The following is a 17835-nucleotide window of genomic DNA, read 5'->3' as shown; positions in this document are numbered from 1 at the left end:
TAAACTGTATCAGAGAAACAGGGAGAGTGAGGGAATATCTTTTATTGGACCAACTTCTATTGGTGAAAGAGACAAACTTCTGAGCTTACACAGAGCTCTTCTTCAGCTCTGGGAAAGGTATTCAGAGGGTCGCAGCTAAATGCAAGGTGAAACAGATTGTTTCGCATAAGGAGTTAACATGTTGTAAGAAGCTGTTCAAGGTGAAGTGGAAGGACAAAGGAGGGTTAGTGAGTCAGTAAGGGAAGGGCCTGTCTTTTTGTTATGTGTGTATAGACCCAAGCGTAATGGGGCCCCGACCCCTTGATGGAGCCCCAAAGCGTTAATGCAAAGCACGTAATAGATAATAACAGTCCAGGATGGGGAGGCTGGACCTTTCCAGGGTTCCCTACCAGCTCTTTTAATGTGTCTCAAATTTGACATGCAACAACCCTTGTTAATCCAATTCTGTGCTTCACACACAGCCCTGCCAATGAGCCTGTTACCCAGTCCTGGGGCCCCCACTGCATAGCTCTTACCAACGTATCCGCACCCCTCTCTCGCTGGCCTGCAGAACCCCAGGCTGTTCCAGTGAAGGGTCCTCCCCAGCCTATAGGATTAGAGAGCTGGCTTTCTAAAAAGTTCCATTTGCGAAAGTTTGGGAAATTACCCCCAGTGCTGGGATGGGTGAAAAACACTTGGAATGATGTGCAGTGCAGGAGAGCTAGGCGGTTTGCTGAAATTGTGTCTCGCATTGTCCTGCCCTTCTCCTTCCCTGTGACTGAAGATTTGCTGGTGCCTAAGGCCTGCTCCTTTGTTTGGATTGAGTCTGCATGATCAATTGGGAAAGTGAATCATCCATATTCTATTTGGAAACCACATGCCTGAGGACAAACTCCAAATTCCCAAGACTGATGCAAAAACCAAGCAGGAAATGTTTGGGCCCCTCCACTAACCCTAAGTACATCTTTAAATTGAAAAGGTTGGAGCCCTTACAAATGTCCTTAATAGTTAACCAATCTGATAAGAGGAATGCAGGCTAGATGGGCTTGTGCTGTAAAAATGGATACTTGGAAAGTTACCCTGTTTATGAAAGTCTAAGGACTAAGAACTGCTGTGGTTCTAAGAACTTTTACTGAGGTTCCTCCTGCATTTAGCATGGAGCAAAATCCTCCTGACAGCACTTTGCTGGGCTACAGAGAGCTGGCCTGGATCAGTCCTTTAAATTCTCTGTAATAAAGAGGAGAACAAAGGGACTCCAGGGAGGATTTTACTGAACAAAGGAGCTGTGCTCATTTTCTTGGGAAGTTCTGTACACTTACTGTCCACGGTAAGGTTAATGTTCTTCTCCCCGGTAAAGGTGTCATCTGTGATGGAGATCTCCACCTCATAGGTGCCCTCGTCTGACAGCTGCAGGTGACTGATCAACAGGGAGCCATTCTCAAGTATTTTAATCCGGTCCTTGTAATCGGGGCGCAGGTTGCCAATGATCTCGGTGCCGATGGACTGTACCACTGTGGTAGGCTTGTCTCGCTTCAGCTGCCATTTGATCACAGGTTTATCGCTGCTGGTGCTGGTGTACCTCACCGAGAGCAGGGCAGGTTTGCCAACTATGCCATGGATGAGGAGAACTGGGCTGGTGATATTGACGCCTTCCAGTAGACCTAGAGGGAAAAGACAGCAGGGCTGGTTAAGGCAAGGCTAAGACTCGTGTTATCGCTGTGGGAGTGACAGTCTAATACCTGTGTTCAGCTTCTGAAGATGCCCAGAGGTTTCCAGAAACCTTGTCAGGCTCAGTCTTAGCTGGCTGCTTATGCAGTTAATGAAAGTACTGAGCCTTCTCTCCTGAGAGTTTATTCCACATTTCGCAGGAGCCAACGGCAACCCTACTGATGTCAGTGGGGCTGCGCTGGCTAAGTGAGAACAGAACTGAGCCCTTCTCAAGACAATGAGCGATACCTATTTCCGGGCATGCTGCGGCTGACCCTTGCAGCTCAGGCTGCGTGGCCCTTATCTCCTTACTGCGGTTTTAAATGGTGAGACAGCAAGACTGAGCATTTACACAGCACCTTCCCCCCACCAACTTTTAGACATTTTACAAGGAAGAGGAAATCTCGTTGTCTCCATTTGAGAGGATATTGAAAAGCAGAGAGGTGAAGTTCTTGCCTCAGGACACAACAAAACAGTGCAGCACTCCTGACTCCAGTTCCCTTCTCTAGCCGCTAGTACACACTGCCTCCAGCGGACTGTGGACAGAAAACTGAGCCACACCAAGGGGGGACAGACTTTCCCAAGGAGCAAGTCTGAATTAATTTTTAAAATCAATGTGTTCTCAGTCAGAGCTACATAAAGTATTTACTGCTAAGAACCCAGGCCTAGACATCCAGGAACCGTCAGAGAACCTGCTGCCAGTGATCATGGATACAAAGGCTGGGATACATGACATGGAGGTAGGGCAGTAGGGGGCCTACCCCAAGGAGTATAGCAAGCAACTGGAATATTCTACACACACTAACTGAGCCATTATCCCCACCATTCACAGTGCTCTACCATTTCAGACACTGCAACACACAAAGCAGCCCCAGCGAGTCAGAGAGACCTGGCAGCGTGCTAATAAAAGGCCTGATGGCGATCAAACCTTCATCTTGCCCACCGCCTTTAATAGCATGGTGCAGGTGCGTGCTGTAGAGCTGCTTTGTCACATATAACTCGACCTCTCTTCTGATCCTACAGTGCCGTGCAATGTCTTGGGTGCACTGGTGAGCAGTCACAGCCATAGTCCACGCCAGAGGTGTCTGCCTTTCAATGGTGGGTAGTGAAACGATTTGTTATGGCTGTCATGGTGGGAGCATCCTCGATAGTTAAGACTGCAAAAGAGTGTGCATTAACAAAAAAGACAAACACTGTGGACGTGGCTAGGCCACTGAGCAGACATTTGCACAGACCTCACAGTGAGGAGTGTAGCAATATCAAGGCCTTTCATACCCATAAAGTAGGAGCTAAGATAGAACTGGGCCCAAGCTTTTTTACCTTACACAAACCAAGGAAATTAAATTAAATAATGAAGCCAATGTTAAGATTAATCACAGTTAAACTCGAGGTAAATGAAAGTTAGGGCTGAACACATAACCGTTAAGTCCTAGGGTCAGGGAGGTGCCTATTGCTGTCCTCATGAAAACCCACCTAGATCTGGCTAAGTTATAAGCATCTGGAAAATGCTGCATGAACATGCTGAATAGAGCCTGGTTAGAGGCTTGCTGATAAACTCTCTGAACAGTCCATCTGCACTGAGCATGCTCCAGCCCCACAGAGCTTCCTGTGCATCAACTGCTATCAGCTTGCTCAAGTTCCATAGAGTTTCCTACAGGCCAGTGGTACTGAGCATGCTCCTAGCCTTCGCTCAGGGTATGTCTGCCCTTCAGTCATTGGGCCAAAACCTGCACTCCAAGCACACACACACCTCCTTCCAACTGCACTTACAGCTGCGTGTGTGTAGAGCGAGAGGGAATCTGGCCTGCAGATGGAAACAATCATAGAATCTCAGGGTTGGAAGAGACCTCAGGAGGTCATCTAGTCCAACCCGCTGCTCAGAGCAGGACCAGTCCCCAGTTTTTGGCCCAGATCCCTAAGTGGCCCCCTCAAGGATTGAACTCACAACTGTGGGTTTAGCAGGCCAACGCTCAGACCACGGAGCTACCCCTCCCCCCAGCGCTCTGCTAGGTACTCCAGTCCATCCATCTCATTGTCAGTGCAGGCCCGTTCCCTACAGAGTGCGGGCTAGCACTGAGCTCGGCCCACTGCCAGAGTCCGTCGTGAACATGCAGTGTGTGGTACTAAAACATCGACTGCCACGTGGCAATATTTGACTTTATTGCAGAATTCCCTACACTGCAACTAGGAGGAAACACCCCCTTAAACTGATCTACTAAAGACTAGGAGGACTTGTGGCACCTTAGAGACTAACCCGTTTATTTGAGCATGAGCTTTCGTGAGCTACAGCTCACTTCATCGGATGCATACCGTGGAAAGTGCAGCAGACTTTATATATACACAGAGACCATGAAACAATACTTCCTCCCACCCCACTCTCCTGCTGGTAATAGCTTATCTAAAGTGATCACTCTCCTTACAATGTGTATGATAATCAAGGTGGGCCATTTCCAGCACAAATCCAGGTTTTCTCTCCCCCCCCCCCCCCACAAACTCACTCTAATTCGACAAATTCATGTTTGGCTCATGTGTTCTCTTTCGGCAGTGGATTTTGTCCTAGCTGCTGTGGGGGTTTGGGGCTGGCTATTTAATCTGGTAACCCATTAGTAGAAACGAGCATTTTAAAACAATAAAGAAAATATTTTTTGAACAAAGTGGACACTGGAAATGGCCCACCTTGATTATCATACACATTGTAAGGAGAGTGATCACTTTACATAAGCTATTACCAGCAGAAGAGTGGGGTGGGGGGAGAGAAAACCTTTTGTAGTGATAACCACCCATTTTTTCATGATTTGTGTGTATAAAAACAAACAGCTTCTGTATTTTCCACAGTATGCATCCGATGAAGTGAGCTGTAGCTGACGAAAGCTTATGCTCAAATAAATTGGTTAGTCTCTAAGGTGCCACAAGTACTCCTTTTCTTTTTGCGAATACAGACTAACTTGGCTGTTACTCTGAAACCTACTAAAGATTAAAGATTGTGAAGTACTTTGAGATCTACTGCTGAAAAGCACTAGATAAAAGCGAGGCATTATTGTTTTGTTACTACAGCAGCCAAGCATTAAATGCAGATTATTCTTTTAAATGGTGTCCACTTTGTTCAAAAAATATTTTCTTTATTGTTTTAAAATGCTCATTTCTACTAATGGGTTACCAGATTAAATAGCCAGCCCCAAACCCCCACAGCAGCTCGGACAGAATCCACTGCCGAAAGAGAACAAATGAGCCAAACATGAATTTGTCGAATTAGAAAAGCGAGATCAGACCTAAAGAACACAGTTCAAACACAAACGCCCCAGCCTTGGCTGATCCACTGTTACACACAGTTTCCGATATTTTGGTGGGTATAATTCTTGCACTGCTGCTCTTAAATGCACATTTAGAAACACTGTCTCTGAGAATCGTACCCTCATTTGGCATGTTTGAGGCAGGGCTGATGGGTGGGGTCAGCCTCACCCAGGGCCAGCTCCAGGCACCAGCGCTCCAAGCAGGTGCTTGGGCCGGTGGTTCGCAAGGGGCGGCAGCGTTTCCGCCGCGGTGGCAATTCGGCGGCAGCTTCTCCGTTCCGCCGGCCGTGGTGGCAGGTTTTTTTCACTGCTTGGGGCGGCAAAACCCGTAGAGCCGGCCCTGGCCTCACAGACACTGTTATGGGAAAGTCTTCAAATCGTCTCCCCCACCTTGGGCAAAGCAGACCAGCCCCAGGCTTTGGCAGGAGGCACAGCCTGCCTGACCTTTCAGTCCCTCAGCACCCACGGCACAATGTCAGCAAGGTGAAGGGCTGTTACAACACCAAGTTAATTACCAAGAACTATGTGTCTGGAGTGGGGTGATGTATGAGCTCATCTCCATTCAGCCAAACACAGAGACAGGAGAGAGGCCAGGAGAAGCCTCCCCAAGCAAGAGGTCAGGAGCCAAGACCGAGCAAGAAAGGGGAGGTTAATGACTGCAATGGGCAACTGGCACAGGGAGAGCCCTGCAATTCCAGGGGCCCGTTTTAAAGTGCTCTACAGTGCATATTGTACAGCAAGGATGCTGGGCCAGTGCTAAACTGGCGGAGGGCCTGTCTGGTTGGCCTGCGAGAGCCAAGGGCTGGCGAATAAGGAGTTAACTCCAGTTCAGATTCCTCCTCCCACAGGTGCTCAGGGCTCTAGGGCTCTGCCACTGCTGCAACATCAATAAGCTGGAACATCAATAGCCGTGAAGCTGCAGCAGCATGGGCTCGTCACCAAGCACATACCCAGGGCCCTGGGCATGCTGCCACCGCCTCACAGCCATTGTTCTTCATGCTAGCTAGACCAACGCACTGGGACGCTACACACAGACCGCAGTCGCACCTCTGTCCGCAGTGTAGACGCACTCTACGGCTGTGTGTTTACTTAAACGTTACCCCGAGAGATCTGCTCTTGAGTTAGCTAATTTCAGTTAGAGCAGCCACGTGGCAAAATATCTCTGGGGCTGCACAGAGTGGTTGTGTTAACAGCTACCGGGAGTTGTAGTCAGTACTTCCATCATCGGGGGAAGGAAGATCTAATGCAGGATCAAGGTCTGTGTCACGGAGTCCCCGGGCGATGCTCTGGAACTACTCCCTACGAGGCCAGCCAGGACTCTGGGGGAGCCTCCTCTCTGTGAGCAGACTGTCTCCAGGGCAAGAAGCTTACACAGCTTTGACCTTCCTGAGGTTGACCTTGGAGCATTCAGCATCCCCGTCCACACCGTGCGCTTCCCACAGCGAGTCCGCAGAAGGCGGGGCTCCTGGGGGAGGCAGAGGGCCCTGCACCCCAATTCCACTGTCAGACGTGACTCTCAGCCAGCCAGTAAAACAGAAGGTTTATTAGACCCCAGGAACATGGTCTAAAACAGAGCCTGCAGGTACAGAGAACAGGACCTCCCAGTCAGGTCTGTCTTGGGAGGCAGGGAGGCCAGAGCCCCATCTGGGCCTCCCTCTATTTCCCCAGCCAGCTCCAAACTGAAACTCTCCAGCCCCTCCTCTGGCCTTTGTCCCTTTCCCGGGCCAGGAGGCCCCCTGATCTCTTTTTCTCCAACCACTTCAGTTGGCACCTTTGCAGGGGAGGGGCCCAGGTCATCAGTTGCCAGGAGATAGGGTGTCAGCCAAACTCTGCACAGACACCATCACCCTGGCCCCCAAGGGCTCTGCGACAATCACACACCCTTATCCCACCACCTCCATACTTAAGAAATACCTAGGTTAAACTGAGGGATAACTCAGTGGTTTGAGCATTGGCCTGCTAAACCCAGGGTTGTGAGTTCAATCCTTGAGGGGGCCATTTAGGGATCTGGGGATTTGTCCTGCTTTGAGCAGGGGGTTGGACTAGATGACCTCCTGAGGTCCCTTCCAACCCTGCTAGTCTATGATTCTATGAGGCACCCACACAATATTCAGAGAAAACATTAAGAACATTCCCACTTTGTCACAGTCTGTGCAGCTGAAGAGAAATTCCACAAGGGGCCCAGCTGAAGCAGAACATATGGTATTAGCAAAAAGAACAGGAGGACTTGTGGCACCTTGGAGACTAACCAATTTATTTGAGCATAAGCTTTCGTGAGCTACAGCTCACTTCATCAGATGCATCTGGATATCGTATGCATCCGATGAAGTGAGCTGTAGCTCATGAAAGCTTATGCTCAAATAAATTGGTTAGTCTCTAAGGTGCCACAAGTACTCCTTTTCTTTTTGCGAATACAGACTAACACGGCTGCTACTGTGAGATATGTATATTAGTTATTGGCCCTAACTCCAGTCCTGTTCACACACAAAAGCTTGATGGGGTGTAACCAGTAAGCTGTGGACTCCAGCTGAGGGTGTTCTGCATTTCAAGCTGATTTCAGCACCAAGCCTCCTCTGTTCCGTTGTGTGGTTCATTGTGGCTCCTTAAGCCTCCTTTAAGAGTTGTTGTTCTCTGCTCAGTGCAGTGATTGCAAGAAAATCCAACTCCAGCCATCTCCACCGAAACCAGGCAACGGAACAAAGAAGCAGAGAGAAATTTCCCTTGGTGACCTTGCACGTACAGGATTACCAGGAACGTACGCATGTAGGTGCATATTGTTAGAGGGTGCCACTCAGACGAAAACACACTGAAAAGGAGGACTTGTGGCACCTTAGAGACTAACCAATTTATTTGAGCATGAGCTTTCGTGAGCTGGTTAGTCTCTAAGGTGCCACAAGTACTCCTTTTCTTTTTGCGAATACAGACTAACACGGCTGCTACTCTGAAAACACACTGCTGTCCCCATGAAAATCTGCAGGGCCCGTCACACCCATTAGTCAGGAGGCCACTGATCTGAAAACCCAAAGCACCCCTGAATGTGTACAGCTCATGGGGCCTCGAGGGGGGTATGGAGCAGCCAATGGACAAATGTTGACAGAGGCCTGGCTGCTGAGCCCCAGCTAGAGCCATTCCCCGACCAAGCCCCTCTCAACCCCCTGCCACTCTGCACCTGGCTCTGAGAAGCCTCGGAGTGCTGCTTTGGATCTGGCTGGTCTCTGAACACAGTGCTCAGTGCAATCCCTCTGCCCCAGGTCCTTCTACCTCTGCTCCGGCACCTGCTTCACCAAACGCACGTGTGTGTGTTGAAGCCTCACGCCCCAGGGCCAGGGGCCAACTTTCCCTCGTGCTCCATGCAGCCTGGAGCTGGGCGCTCCCCGCTGCTAGTCGGAGCAGCTCGGCAGTCAGAGCCTTGCTCTGTGCCGCTCTTGTCTCACTCTCACTCGAGTGATTCTTTTGGCAGGACTTGGATCAGGCAAAACAGAATGTCTCTCCGGCTTTCTTTAAAAGGGCTTTCGTCACACGGGAACTCAACCCTGTAATCCCGGCACTGGCCGGAGACAAACAGCTCCTACGCCAGTGGAGACGGGGGTCCAAGGGCGCCCCAGCCTATGTCGGCTGCAGCCTGCCCGAGGCCTTGCCAGAGCCCACTTGTGCCTGCTGAGAGTGGGGAGTAGGGGGGCGAGGAGGACAGAATGAGGGCGGCCGCCTTCAGCAGCGTTACGGAGCATGCTCCGTCCATGTACGCGTGCTCAGGACAAGCCAAGCAGCAAAGCTGGGGGAGCACGTGACCCCACAGACCCCCTCCCCCATGCGTCTCCTCTGAGCCTCAGTAATATCAGGCAGCTGTGCCTCTGAGCCACACCACCAGTCGGTGTGAGTCAGATCAGCTTCCTCCACAGGCGGTGGGCTTCCAGGCTCGACTCCCACCCAGAGACAACCTGTGCCTGCTGACAGTGGGGGGGCACGCCCCCTGAACAGCTCGAGTCATGCCCCCCCGAGCCCCACCCTCCCAGAAACCAGCTGCCCCTCCATGCAGCTCCCAGCTGTCCCTCTGTTCCAGCTCGTGGGCTCAACTGCTCCGCAGGGAGTGGGCCCGGCCATACCATGTGACCAAGCAATCTAGGGGGCATGTGACCCCACATTTCACCCCCCATATGTCACCTCTGCTCCCATCTGCACCAATGGGGTAAGTTACACCTCCCTGCACTGACTTGTCCCAGAAGTGGCCTTGCCCTGGACAGGACAGGCAATGTCACTGCTGCTGTCTTTCCAGAGGGTCACCACAGCGGGAGTGGGTCCCTCAGGGTCCTGCCCTGCCAGCTGGGTAGAGGGGAGAGTTCCCTTTACACGCTCCCTCTTGTTTACGCAAAAAGATAACATGCACTGTCCACAAAGGAGTTTCTCAGTAATAGAATGTCAGTCGTGAAATCAGCCCATCCCCCAGCTGCTCTGTCTGTCCCTGGCCAAGCTAGTGCTGTTTTCTACTGCCAAAGTCTCCTCCTGGGTGGACTTTCTGCCAGGGTACAGGCTGCTGGAGGGCGCCATGCTGCTGGCCCAGAACCTGGCCCGGAGCTGTTACTCTACAGCCACCAATTAATCACTGTGTTGGGAATGGCAGGGGGAAATATTGCCCTGTTTCACTGATTTTCAAAACCCACTGGGGTCCATCCAGCAGCATGGACTCAGGTTAAAGTACTGGCTCCCAGAACAAGTAGGAAAACTAGTTATTAATTCAATCCATGGTTGTAACAGTCAGTGGTGGAGTAAACCACATGGACTTGGACAACATGGAGCAAGAATGTGGGCCATGGAGTGAAATGTGCACAGACTGCCCCCTACTGCCTCACGGCTCTAGAAGAGTGCAGAGTGCTGCAGATCCTGGCACCAGGGCTGAGACATGGGGCCAGACTTCCAAGCTCTCTGTATTTGCAGTTGGGGCCAGATTTTCAAAAATGCTTAGCACCCAACAGGGAGACACTTGCTTTGGTGCCTAAATGGGAGCTGAGCTCTGGAATATCTGGCCTCTACCGTATGCACCTGCAGGAGAACCTAGAACTTTGTCTTTTTGCAATGAATCCGTCCTAGAGGAAATCTAGAAATAGTGAAGCAAGGGGCAAAAGTCTGCTCCCGGTCACACTGAAGTAACACTCTAAAATCCATGTGGGGTTAATGGAGAGCAGCAGTTGGCCCACTGTCATCCAGAAAGAAAAATAATTGAAACCAATTACAATTATTTTAATGAAATGGAACCAGCTAAGACCACTGTGGCATCCATTTCCTCCAGCGAGCACAAACTTTCTCTCATTTTAACTGCTCCTCTAGATGAGGCTGAAGTAAGGAGCCTTCCTCTGACTCCAGGGTATTAAATGCCTAATTCTATCAGGTCAAGTGCAGGTAACTCCCGCTTTGCTGCTGCAGGGGCAGGGCTGACCCCTGCCCCACCTCTTCCCCCGGAGGCCTGGCCCCACGGTCAAGCCGGAAGCCATAGCCGGGCAGGGGAACCTGGGTCCCTCCACCTGCCTGGGGTGGGGGAGCCTGAGAGCAGCCCCCAGCCTGTGTACCCACCTCCCCATACTGCCTGCCCAGGGCAGGTGAAGGATCCACATCTCCCCACAGCTGCCTCGGCATCCCAGGCCACTCTTACCCTGACTGGACTCCAGCTTCTGTCCTGTCCAGAGGTCGTGGCCTGGTGGGGGGGGGAGGAGGAGCAGGGAGCTGGGCCCATGGTGAAAAGTGGGAGGGCCATCACCCCTTGGCCCCCCGGTTCTGGTGTCCCTGTGCCGGGGGGGGGTACAGAAACCACAGCACAGAACAGTCTTAAGTTAATATAATGCTCAGGCAGACAATCTGCTGCTGGGAACAGCTGTTTCTGGCCCCTTAAGTATTCAGAGGAGAGCAGGGTGGGAAAGCTGCATTCAGACACCCCGTTGCCAGAGAGTGTGGCGGAAGGATCTCTGTATCTTAAGGTGGTATTTTTATATGATAAGGCCAAAAGGGAAAGCTGTGATCATCTAGTCTGACCTCCGTTCTAGCACAGGCCAGAGAACTTCCCTGAATTAATTCCTCTTTGAACGACACACCTGAGTGCCTTCCATGTAAAAATCCGTGTCAATAACTGACCTGCTCACCAGCCAGGGAAGGAAGCTCAGGATCGAAAGAAAAGAAAGAAAGAAATTAAATTCTGTGTAGGAAAGGCAGAGAGAAGCAGCAGAAATGCCTTTCCCGTGGCTGGCGGGAAGCACGCCAGAGCGATGCTGGACAATCTGTTCCCAGCTATGGCTCTTTCTCCTGCTGCTATAGAAAGGGGCTCGTCCTTGTGTCAGTGTCATGGCAACAAAGCACTGGAACTGGGAAGGGGAGAGAGGGGCAGAGAGGGCTATAGAGACAGGAGAACCCAGTGAGTGAGCGAGGGAAGCTGGATTGAGAGAGAGAGAGATCCGATGAAGTGAGCTGTAGCTCACAAAAGCTGATGCTCAAATAAATTTGTTCGTTTCTAATGTGCCACAAGTCCTCCTTTTCTTTTTGCGAATACAGACTAACACGGCTGCTACTCTGAAACCAGAGAATAAAGAGTGAGTGAAAATATTTCATGGAACAGAGAAATGATTGATATGGGGAGAGGGCAGTAGAAGAAAAGAGAAATCGGCAGACATCTGTGGAGGAGAGGGATAAAGCGCAGAAACAGAAAGTGGTGAAAGTGGAGAATGGAGCCCACATTTCTATGGAGAAATACAGGCTCGGTGGAACGAACCATTAAATGGATACATAATTGGTTAAACTTCAAACAAAGAGTAACTATTAATGGAATGATGTCAGATTGGAGGGAGGTCTCAAGGGGGGTTCCATAGGGATCTGTTCTGGGCCTGTTGTTGTTTAACATTGTTATTAATGACCTGGTGTAGGAACAGACAGCATACTGATCAAATTTGCAGATGACACAAAGCTGGGGGGGGGGGTGGTTTGCTAACACTTTGGAGGATAAAGCTCAAATTCAGAGGGATTTGATAAATTGAAGAACTGGACTATAGACAACAAAATGAAATTCAACACAGACAAATGTACTATACTTAGGGAAGAGAAACCAAAGGCACAAATACAGAATGAGGGGAAACTGGCTTGACAGCAGCACTGCTGAGAAGTCAACATGAGTCAGCAATGCGATGAAAAGCAAATGCAATTTTAGGCTGCACTGACAGAGGCATGCAAGTCATGGGAGGTGATAGTACCACTCTAGTCGGCACTGGTGAGGCCTCAGCTGGAGTATAGTGTCCAGTTTCAGTCACCGCTGTATAGAAAGGATGTAGAGAAACTGGAAAGGATCCAGAGCTGAGCAATAAGGATGATCAAAGGGATGGAATGCAAGCCATATGAGCAAAGGCTGAAGGAACTGGGTATGTTTAGTTGGAAAAGAGGAGATTAAGGGGGGACATGATAGCCATCTTCAAAAACTTGAAAGGCTGCCATAAAAAAGATGGAGACAAGTTATTTTCTCTTGCCACAGAGGGCAGGACAAGAGGCAATGGGTTCAAACTACAGCAAAACAGATTTAGATTAAATCTCAGGAAAAACTTCCTAACTGTAAGCACAGTAGGATAATGGAACGGACTGCCTAGGGAGGTCATGGAAGCTCCTTCACTGGTGGTTGTCAAAAGAAGGCTAGAGAATCATTTGCCTTGGATGGGTTAGACACAACAAATCCTGCAGCTTGGCAGGGAGTTAGACTAGATGACTCTTGTGGTCCTTTCTAACCCCATGGCTCTAGGATTATAAAATGTGAGTGAATGACCCTGCAGGCTGGATAAAGTGATGGGGGATTGAAGTCCCATTATGGGGCAGGGGGTGATGCTGGAAGAGGTCATTGAATAGCTCTGATTTCTATGGGTAAGATCTGCACAAGGATCTTGGCAGGGGTGGGGTTCTGGTAATGGCAAGCTGACAGTGCTGGCAGGTTAGTGACTTACAGACAAGGAAGGATGTTTGTGGCCTGTGGTGACTCCAATATTTCTGGGCTATGGAGCAAGCTAAGGCCTGAATTGTCCTCCCCGATTTTTTATCACTGCTTCTCCTCTGGCTGTGCCTCTGCAGTCTCTCTCATGGTGGTTCCTCCTCTCTTCTGCTTTCTGCGCAGGCACCAAAGGACTCTGTCCTTGGCTCCCTCCCCTTCTCATTTCATGCTTTTTCTTTGGGTGATCTCCTCCGCTTGTACGGCTTCAGCTGCCTTCTCTCCACTCAGGAGTCAATCTGACCTCTCTGCTCCTGCCTCATCTCCCTCCATCCATCCTGTCTGACATTCCCTGCTGCAGACTCGCTGCCAGCTGTAACTGCACAGGTGCGTCCACACAGCATTTTGGAACGAGCCTTTGGCAGACTCGCTAGCGGGGCTCACCCCCATGCTCTAAAAGTAGCTCTGTAGACAGCGCACTGAAGTTGTGGCTCAGGCTGGAGCTTGGGGTCTGAAGCCTGGGGGGCGAGGGGAGGGAGGGGCTTCAGAGCCTGAGTCCGTACAGCTATTTCGAGAGCACTGGGGTGAGCCCCACTAGCCGGAGTCTGTCGACCAGGGCTGGGAGGCTCGCTCCCAAATGCTGTGCAGACTTACTCTACAGGGCCAGGAACTGGTCTGAATGGATTCCAAGGCCAGCTGGGACCATTGTGATCATCCAGTCTGCCCCCCGGCATAACACAGACCTGCCCCCAGATAATTCCTGTTTGAACTACAGCTGATCTTTTAGAAAAAAAATTGTGATTTAAAAATGTCCAGTGATGGAGAATCCACCCCAGCGCTGAGGTGAGGGGCTATGTATCTTTGGGATTATTGTGTGCGCCAGTTGTGTTCTTGTGTTGATTTGTGCCTGGGGGGGGTTATGCTAGGATATTAGTGAAAGTGATGAATGACAGGTGTGTGCTGCCATGAGGGGCTATTTGTGTTTGGGCATGGGTGGCTGTCATAACCATACAGCTAAGGGTAGCCTAGAATTCCTCCTTACCTGTAAGGGGTTAAGAAGTTCAAATAACCTGGTTGGCACCTGACCAAAAGGACCAAAGGAGAAAGAAGATACTTTCAAATCGGGGCAGGGGGAGGCTTTGTTTGTGTGTTCTCTTGGGAAGCAGAGAAGCATCAGGTCAGAAAACTCCTTCTCCTATAAACCAATCCTGAACGAGTCTCTAATATTACAAAAATAGTAAGTAAAGCCAGGCAAGGCGTGTTAGATTATCTTTTGTTTTAGCTTGTGAATTTTCCCTTTGCTAGAGGGAGGTTTATTCCTGGTTTTTTGGTGACTTTGAACTAAGCCTAGAGGGAGTTCCTCTGTGTTTGTGAAAATTCTTCTTTTAGGAATCTGATAGGGGTTTTTAGTGTCCTAAAAACCCAAGGGTCTGGTTTACCTATTTGATTGGTATATTATTCTCAAGCCTCCCCAGGAAAGAGGATGTAAGTGCTTGGGGGGATATTTTAGGGAACAGGAACTCCAAGTGGTCCTTTCCCTGATTCTTTGTCTAAATCACTTGGTGGTGGCAGCATACTGTTCAAGGACAAGGTGGAATTTGTGCCTTGGGGAAGTTTTTAACCTAAGCTGTTAAAAATAAGCTTAGGGGGTCTTTCATGCGGGTCCCCATATCTGTACCCCAGAGTGGGGAAGGAACCCTGACTGTGGTGCATGAATTGCCAGCTGGGGGAAACTAGCCCCCAACCCTGCCCCTTCTGCACACACACCCCTGCTGGAGTCCAGAGCCCCCCCCACCCAACAGCAGCTGCCGGCCCCTGCCCCAGGCTAGCCCCCCCCAGCCCTGAGGCACTGGGAGGGCAAGCGGCGTTGCCTCAGCCTGAGCTGGGGCCACCACATAGGGGGATTGGAGTCACACCGATTGGGAAGGAGGATGGGGGGAGCCTGGAGGCGGAGAATGGCATAGCCTCCCCAGTCTATCAAACCCACTGTCCATGGTTTGGGGTTTTTGTGTGTGCTGGTTGTGTAGCTATGTGGGTGGTTTTTAACAACTGTGGCAGTTGGGCCCCGTAACCCACCATTTGTGTGGTCTCCCTTGTACAACCAATGAAATTGTTGCATGCAAATTAACTGTAGAATAAGGGTAGTGATTGGTGAGTTATCTTTGATATCACAACCATCTAGGACTCTTGGCATGGCATAGATATAGGCCTTACTGTTGCACGGGTGTAATTCATAAAGTCAAAATGACTGAGAACTTAAAAATTGGATGGTAACAGACCGTGAATCCCAGTGATAATTCATCTTCTTGATATTCTGAACAAAAAGAGGCCTCAACCATGCTTCTAGTTTTTTCATCACTTCACACTGACTCAACAGACATATTAGGCTTCAGAGTGACACACAGAATGACAATCTTGGATTCTTATTATTTAGATTTGTTCTCTATATAGGTACTTACAGACTATGATCAGGTCACCTCTTCACCTTCTGTATGGTAAACTAAATCAACTCAGCTCCTTGAATCTGTCACTTTCAGGCAGGTTTTCCAATCCTTTATTCATTCTTGTGGCTCTTTTCTGACACCTTCCAATTTATCAACAGCCTTCTTGAATTGTGAAGACCAGAACCTGACACAGGATTACGGTAACAATTGCACAGGTAACAATTACAGGGGTAATATAACCTCTCTATTCATACTTCAGAGTCCCCTGTTTATAAATCCAAGGATTGTATTCATCCTTTTTGCCACAGCTTCATACTGGGAGCACATGGTCAGCTGATTATTCACCATGACCTCCAAGACCTTTTCCGAATCCCTGCTTCCTAGCATAGAGTGCCCGATCTTGTAAATATGGCCTATATTCTTTGTTCCTAGAGGTAAATATTTACATTTGGCTACATTAAAACACAGATTATTTGCTTGTGCCCAATTTATCAAGCGATCCAAATCGCTCTGCACTGGTGACCTGTCCGCTTCGTTATTTACCGCTGCCCCAATTTTTTGTGGCACCTGCCAACTTTATTAGTGATGATTTTATGTTTTCTTCCTCATCATTGATAAAAATGTTAAATAGCGTAGGGCCAAAACCACATCCCTATAGGACTCCACTCAAGACACATCTGCTCAGTGCTGATTCCCCAGTTACAATTGTATTTTGAGACCCATCAAGTTAGCAATATTTTAATCCATTTAATGTGTGCGATATATATTTTTGTATTGTTCTAGTTTCTTAAATAAAATGTTGTGTGGTACCAAATCAAATGCCTTACAGAGGTCTAAGTATATTACATCAACACTATTACCTTTAAGAACATAAGCACAGCCATACTGGGACAGGCCAATGGTCCATCTAGTCCAGTATCCTGTCTCTGACAGTGGCCAGAGCAGATGCTTCTGACTGTTGGAGGTTTAGGGACACCCAGAGCATGCATCCCTGACCATCTTGACTAATATCCATTGATGGACCTATCCTGCATGAGTTCCAGAGGTTGATTAGGCATTGTGTGAAGAAGTACTTCCTTTTGTTTGTTTTAAACCTGATGCCTCATAATTTCATCCAGTGACCCCTATACATTGTGTTATGTGAGGGGGTAAATTACACTTTCCTATTAACTGTCTCCACACCAGTCATGTTGTTATAGACCACTGTCATATCTCCTCTTAGTCGTCTCTTTTCTAGGCTGAACAGTCCCAATCTTATTACTCTCTCCTAGTATGGAAGCTGCTCCATCCCCTTAATATTTTCATTGCCCTTCTCTGCACTTCCTCCAATTCTAATATTGCTTTTTTGATATGTGACAATCAGGACTGCATGCAATATTCAAGGTATGGACTTACCATGGACGTATATAGCAGCATTATGATATTTTCCATTTTATTCTCTATCCCTTTCCTAACGGTTCCTAACATTCTGTTCACTTTTTTGACTGCCACTGCACACTGAGCAGATGTTTTCAGAGAACTCTCCACAATGACCCCAAGATCTCATTCTTGAGTAACAGCTAATTTAGGCCCCATCATTTTGTGTGTATAGTTGAGATTATGTTTTCCAATGTGGATCACTTTGCAATTATCAACATTGAATTTCATCTGCCATTTCGTTGCCCAGTCACCCAGTTTTGTGAGATCTCTTTGTAACTCTTCCCAGTCTGTTTTGTACTTAACTATCTTGAGTAGTTTTGTATCATCTGCAGATTTTGCCACCTCACTGTTCACCCCCTTTTCCACATCATTCATGCACATGTTGAACAGCACTCGTCCCAGTACAAATCCTTGGGGGACTCCACTATTCACTTCTCTCCTTTGTGAAAGCTGACCATTTATTCCTACCCTTTGTTTCCTATCCTTTAACCAGTTACTGATGCATGAAAAGATCTTCCCTTTTATCCCATTACTCCTTACTTTGCGTAAGAACCTTTGCTGAAGAACCTTGTCAAAGGCTTTCTGAAACTCCAAGGACACTATATCCACTGGATCCCCCTTGTCCACATGTTTTTGACCCCCTCAAAGAATTCTAATAGATTGGTGAGGTGTGATTTCCCTTTACAAAAGCTGTGTTGACTCTTCCCCAAAATATCGTATTTATCTACATGTCTGATCACTTTGTTCTTTACTGTAGTTTCAGCCAATTGCCTGGTCCTGTAGTCAGGCTTACAGGCCTGTAATTGCCAGGATCACCTCTGGAGCCTTTTTTTAAAATAGGTGTCACATTAGCTACCCTCCAGTCATCTGGTACAGAAGCTGATTAAACGATAGGTTGCATAGAAGGTTGCCAAGCCTCCAGTATTTTTGTTCTGGAGTCTCCAGGAATTAAAGATTATGTCATGTGATGAAATATCCAGGAATATGTCCAATCAAAATTGGCAACCCTATTACATACCACTATTTGTAGTTCTGCAATTTCATATTTGAGTTC

The 17835-nt window shown here is 48.7% G+C and overlaps 1 protein-coding gene across 2 annotated transcripts in view; it reads right to left on the bottom strand.

Annotated features, from left to right (window-relative positions):
- The window catches only part of HEPACAM (hepatic and glial cell adhesion molecule), a 76326-nt gene that overhangs the window by 41448 nt on the left and 17043 nt on the right, over nucleotides 1-17835 (bottom strand). For both annotated transcript variants that reach the window (XM_084611789.1, XM_084611788.1), the window contains one exon: nucleotides 1299-1640. In XM_084611789.1, the coding sequence (XP_084467915.1) occupies nucleotides 1299-1640 (342 nt within the window). The remainder of the gene's footprint in view (nucleotides 1-1298; nucleotides 1641-17835) is intronic.

Source organism: Lepidochelys olivacea (genome assembly GCF_965140295.1).
Source record: "Lepidochelys olivacea isolate rLepOli2 genome assembly, chromosome: 22".
NCBI classification, from domain to species: domain Eukaryota; kingdom Metazoa; phylum Chordata; order Testudines; family Cheloniidae; genus Lepidochelys; species Lepidochelys olivacea.
This window is presented reverse-complemented; position numbering and strand designations above follow the sequence as displayed.